The sequence below is a fragment of the Passer domesticus genome, chromosome 1, assembly GCF_036417665.1.
Source record: "Passer domesticus isolate bPasDom1 chromosome 1, bPasDom1.hap1, whole genome shotgun sequence".
Lineage (NCBI taxonomy): Eukaryota > Metazoa > Chordata > Aves > Passeriformes > Passeridae > Passer > Passer domesticus.
This window is the reverse complement of record NC_087474.1, coordinates 102,946,772-102,952,771: the sequence shown is the minus strand read 5'-3', so window position 1 is coordinate 102,952,771 and position 6,000 is coordinate 102,946,772. Positions and strand designations below refer to the sequence as shown.

The 6,000-nt window shown below is 40.4% G+C and overlaps 1 protein-coding gene across 2 annotated transcripts in view; it reads left to right on the top strand.

Annotated features, from left to right (window-relative positions):
* The window catches only part of TSHZ1 (teashirt zinc finger homeobox 1), a 57,857-nt gene that overhangs the window by 12,821 nt on the left and 39,036 nt on the right, over window positions 1-6,000 (top strand). Inside the window, exon 1 of one of the 2 annotated variants that reach the window (XM_064431941.1) lies at window positions 4,529-4,759. The exons of the other annotated variant lie outside the window; for it this stretch is intronic. Within the exon in view, the coding sequence (XP_064288011.1) occupies window positions 4,735-4,759 (25 nt within the window). The 5' untranslated portion in view covers window positions 4,529-4,734. Of the gene's footprint in view, window positions 1-4,528; window positions 4,760-6,000 lie in introns of those variants that run through there. 2 annotated transcript variants of the gene reach the window in all.

Genomic DNA, 6,000 nt, shown 5'->3' with positions numbered 1-6,000 from the left:
TATTAATGCAGTAAACTCTTGCTGTAGTAATTTTTGGTATGAGGTTGCTGTGCTCAAGTTCACAGCTATATAAAAGTAACAGCGAAACATGCCTTTTTTCGGCTGTATCTTGCTGTAACATGTGAAATGACTCGTTCCCAGGAAGAGCCATATGGACAAGTTGTTCCATATTAAACTTACTACAGTATAACTTGGAGTTGGCCTTGTATGCTATAAAGTCTCTGGTTAAAACACCAATTTCAAAGACTGTTTTCAATTCTCTTCTACTTTTTAAATCAAATCAAGGCAAGGCATGGCTTTTCCAAGTAATGTATTCAGGTTGGAATTTCTTTATTTGAAAGAGTTCATGAATTCTTACCTGCTCTTTCATCACTATGATGCTGATGCTTTGCAAGGATCATGTCTGGGTCTTGCTCTATTTAAAATATGCTTTGCACTGCATGCAGTTGCATACTACATTACATGAATCTACCACAGTTTTTTTCTGTGACGGTGCCAGCTTATACTCCAGATCTTAATTTCACTGAAGGAATTTGCATAGATCCCACTTACTTCAAATGTAAGAGTAAAAGCTGCAGAGGAGTCGTGTTAATGCAGGCAGATTTGTGCAGAATATGATACATAGCCAACATGTTTTCTTCATGTTTCCTTTGTTTTTTGCCCTCAAAGAGGCACCTGCTGCTGCAAAGGGGCACTGCAGTAGTTTCCAAATCAGGAACATTCACTTTCTGTGCTTGCAATAGATTCTTTTTTTTCCCCTACTCTGAAAGTCACTACTGAAAAAGCCTTTCTGAAATAAAAGAACAAATATAAGAATGATCTTTCAGGATAGTCTCTTTTTGCCTTAGCCACTGGTAGGTGAAAGTAAGAACGCTAATGCATTTTCAAAACAAAATGAAAAAACAACCTTTTCTGATAAGTTTTGTATTTTAAGTGGCCTTTTTTTCGGAGAGAGGGAATTCCCTAGCTTCAGTTTATATTTACTAGAATATCAGTAGCTCGTATAAGCTTGAGTTTTTTCCTTTTTGTTTTGGCAGCGTTTTCCAGTTGAAAAGAAGAGTGAAGTCCCAGTACTCTGCCTTTTCCAAACCTCTAGTTTGTAGTTGTACTTATCATCAATATTGCAGGCCCTGACACTCTGCAGCACTGTCACTGTATATACTGTGAAGGCAGTAAAAATGAGCACTAATCAATCTTTCAGGGAGAAGCAATGAGCATTAGAAGGCCACTATCCTGTGACTAAACACACCCCTTTTATGGAGTGTTGGTGCTAATAAAGGACAGCTTATTACTGAGGCAGAGACCAAAGCTTGGGTGAGGTCAACCATGACTGGCAGTCATCAGTCATTCTTAATGATACTTTTTCCCGTGCTTTCTAAGGGATTCTGAGCAGAGTGCAAATCATTCGGGGTCATCCATAGTTCATGTACCCACAGATGGCAAAGGTTTTGAAAGACTTTAGTTTAAACTTGGGTGTCTTTTTTTTTTTTTAAACGTTACTCAAGTAGGCAAAAAACCTCAAACAAAACAGATTTTTGCTCGTTTGGAACGTTGTATTTTCTTTCACTCTAATAGATGTTTTACACACTAGAGTGCTTGTGCATTATAAAGAACTACATAAATTTATTTTTATGACGTCTGTCTTCTTTAATTATTACCTTTGATGTCTATTGGTGACTAAAGAGAGCTTAACAGGATTTCTCTCCCTTCTTAAATTTCGCAAAGTGAAACTCAGCCAGTCCCTGACAGATGTCTGTTCCTCACCTTCAGGATTATTTTATAAATCCCTTTCTGATGAGCGGAAGTGTCAAATCAAGGACAGGTCATAAAGTAAAAGTATAAACCTTTTAAAAGGAGACCTTGGTAATATATAAACATTTTTCACACTATCTGAAATTTTATGGACTTTAAAAATGATATTTTAGCAATAGGAAGGCAAAAGTTTAAAACACCAGGCAGTGTGCACATATTTTTAAATACATGCCATTCTCTTGCTCCTTATCTTTCTTTCTATAGTCATATTTTACATGTTTTGAGAAAATAGCTGTACTCTCTGTAGGGGCTGTCACTAAAGTTTGGGTTTCAAAGGGTCTCCCTATTTCATTTACTTTGAAATTTGTGCTCTTTTGAGTCGTTGTTTTTAAATTCCTCAATTAAGCACTCTCTGCACCACCTTGATGTTGGTGAGTGGGTATATTGCTGCTGTGATCTAGACAACTGCTGTCATTTTCAGATGGTTGAGATTATCTGAGATTTTACTTGAGCGAAACTGTTAGTTTATTTCTAAAAGCTGAGGTAAACTGGATTTTTTTTTGGTCTACTGGGAAGTCCGCACCACCATGCAAAGAAATATTTTACAGTAGTACATTACTTTATAATGCAAAATCTGGATCGCAGGTTGGAGAGCAAGGGAACGTGTGTGGTTAAATGTATATACGTGCACTTATGCATATGAAAGTATAGAAACTTTAAAAATTGACTGTAACTGGTGGTGTAATTTTTACAGTTACAGATGACTTGTATTTTATTTTCCTCTTTGTACTGTTGAAAAGCCAAGCATGTACAGCATATGTAAACTGAAGAATGCACTTTCGCTTGATTAACATCAAAAGCTCATTTGTTTCCTGGTGTGTCTGAACAGCACCGAGCAATATAGGACCTGTCCCATGTAGAAACATTTAAAAGTTTCTGTATTTTGTTGCAGAAAGTGGTAACATACTGAGGGGAAGGGGAACAAGGTAAATACTTGTTTTAAAGGTCAGAGGGGTTTTGTTCTGAAGTGTTTTGTGGCTAGGAAAATTGTCTGATGAAGTCCTTCGTGCGTTGATGGCGTGAATGTGTTTTCTTTCCTTGTTGGGATATGTGTCTTTTTTGTGTCCTGGTTAAAATCTCAAGTCAGTTGTGTGATACCACAATTAACATGACACGTCCGAAGCTTCAGCAGAGTTAGACAAGTTATTGGTGAACTAGTGTGCATCACTGGAAATGATGGTAAAGCATATGGAAATTACTGACTGACAAGCAAACATTTATACAGCGTTCAAGCTGATAGCAGTGCTTATTAAGGCCTGAATGGGGGTGGCCTGTTGCACTTTTGTGGGCCCCCATTCCTGTGATGCTCTCCAGTAATTGCTGGTGGAATTACAAGTGATGCTAGAAGGCAACTTACCTGGTGCGAGGAGCCTGCACCAGCAGCTGGCTTTGTGCAGGCACAGGGGTGCGCCCATGGGCAGCCCAGAGCTAGGTCAGGACCTGGGGTTACCATTCATCCAAGAAATATTCCTGTTCTGTGCTGTATGTAGCACGTGAGACCTTTAAATTTCAGTTATGTGGAGTTATGTATGGTGAGGAGGAGGTGTGAGAGCATCTACACGGGGATAAAGATGGTGAAACTCGCATCCTGTCACCGCTGGCTTGCGGGCCTGCAGAAAGCCTGGGCTACCCTTGTAGGTCAGCTGAAGGTGTAGGTGTGACATTTTAGTGCTCTATGGTTCTGGTTCTCTCCCCGGTCAGGGAACGAACATCACCTTTGGGTTCAGTGACCATCCTGTTCTCCCATAGCTAGAATATAAACAAAAACCCAGAGCCATTCTGTGTTTGCATCTCAACAAGGTGATGCGTGAGTTCAGCCTTTCACACTGGCATAATGCTTGGATTTAGATACTGCATCCCTTCTCCCTCTCCTTCCCCCCACCACCCTGTACCCTTCTTGTGTTTTTAGATGTTTGGTTTTTTTCTTCCTATCTGAAATCCTTTATTTTGTCTTTACAGTCTGGTTGAATAGGAATCGTTTCGTTTATGCAGCTTTGTGCTTTTTCTCTACAGCTTGTATTTGCATGAATGTGTTGCAGCCTGATGCGAGTTCATTCGATTAAATAAAATGCTTAAATTGTAATCCGTGCAAAACGATCATATTTGAAACACTTGATGTCTCGGTGAGAATCCATTTAATAGTGATCAGATTTAAATGATTTAACACAGTGGTGGTGGTGGGAGGTGGGGGAGGGAAGTAGAGTTTTGAGACATTCCTGTATATAAAAAAAAGATTAAACCAAATTCAGATATGTCTCTCTCTCCGCCTTCCCCCCCCCCCCTCTTTAAGCAGTCAAAAGATATACTGTATCCCCAGTGAAAGGGTGCTTTCAATCCAGTTATCCACTTTACCCAGTCTCAGTTTCCAGAACCTTCCACACCCCCCCTGGTTAAACCACTAAGCCTTTGATTCCTTCCTGATTACACTATGCAAGACATCTATCAAACACTGTCTTATCTGTTTGTAAGGCAGCTCAGGCCTCAGATTTAAGTCATGGGTTTTGGCTACAAGTTGGAGTGTGATTAATAATTGACTAATGTAGCTTTTATTTATCACAGGCTAGCACATTTCACCATTACCGAGTTAATTTATGTTAAGTGTAAGCTGTCGCTCAATCTGTTTTTCAACTTTTTTTTTTTTTTTTTTTTTTTTTAAATCCTAAGTCTATCTTTCACTTTTTGAGAAACAAAATCCTTACACAGGGCACAGTCTTACTTGGTGCCAAAAAGTTGATTTCCTTTTCAGCGGAGCCATACATCACCGGCCCTCCCAGCTGCAGTGTCAGCCCCTGACAGAATGACATGTGTCATTTATCAAAGGGGCCAGGCCGGGCCTTGGGAAACGCACACGACAAAGCCTGAGAGAGTTCATTTCGCAGTCCCCTCCTACCCTCTGCGAGCCTCTTGCCAGGAAAGCCTGTGATGTTTCTGTCTTCGCAGCATTACTGTAAGTCCTTCAACCTTCACAGAATTAACCCTCGCTGCCGCCACTGCTGCTGCCAGACCTCCCCAGTGCCGCTGGACCTCCCCTTCCCCCGAGAGCTGCAATGCCCAAGTGCCATCCCAGCCAGCCCTAGTGTGGCAATAATCGGGCTGCTCCCTCATCCACTTACCCATTTCTCCTGGAAAGAAGTTTTTTTTTTTTTTTTTTTTTTTTTTTTTAATTTCCATATATTGTGCACTATAAGAATTAAAGTCCTACGTTTTTCTACAGCAGGACAAGGTCAAAGACATAAAGAATAAGGTAATAAAGCATTTCAGTCATGAAAAAAAGGGTAGCCACTGTCCTGTGCACAGGTAGGGATTTGTGTTTTGTGTGCGGCAGTGGATGAGACAATCAGAGAGTCTTCCTTCCACCTTCCTGTTTAAAATTTCCTTCTGGTTATTGTGAAACCATGTGCTGAAATAAATAGAGCAGGTAGTTTCTCTGCGTGCCACTTCACAACATCTGAGCTGCATAGCACCAGCTTAGATGAACTGAGCTGGGAGGACTCACCACACTCCTCCTGAAACTCTATCAGCTGGAGGGGGCAAGGTGAGGAGAAGGAAAAGTTGATAGCATTTAACAGGGAAAAAAAAATCTGCAAACCTCAAGGTGTCGCTTGCACTGAATAGTTTAATTTCTGTAATGTAGTTGCCTCAGTCCTGCAGCCCAGGAGATGACAAAGGAGTTAAAAAAGAAAATAATCTTTTGCCAAATGGAGAAGAGCATATTTTCAAAATATAACAATGTTTCCTGAAACAAAACTTTTGTTTGCATGTGTGTGTGCACAAATGTGTTTTAAGTGGCTGAATTTTAAAACTTGATCATGTACAAAGAATATGAGAAAGTTATTGTCTCCTCCCCTCCCCCCACCAAATCACTCTTTGTACTTTGCATAGTTCCTACCACACTGAAGTTATTTACAGCATCAGATATCATTTAAAGAGATAGCTAAGGAGACTGTAGCCTCAGCTAGGAACTTTCCAGAAAGGAGTCCTATAAATTAGCCATTGCTCAGGAGTGGCTGTTTTCTAGTCAGGGCTGGTCCTTTCATTTGTCTACATAAGGCTAATTTATTTTTGCAGCCAGATGTGGGCTGACAGCCATCACTCAGAGCTTCCTTCCCCCACTGTTAGGAGGTCGGGAAAACAGTCATGTTTCCCATTTTACAGAATCCCCATCAACATTATTGAAGATGGATGTAT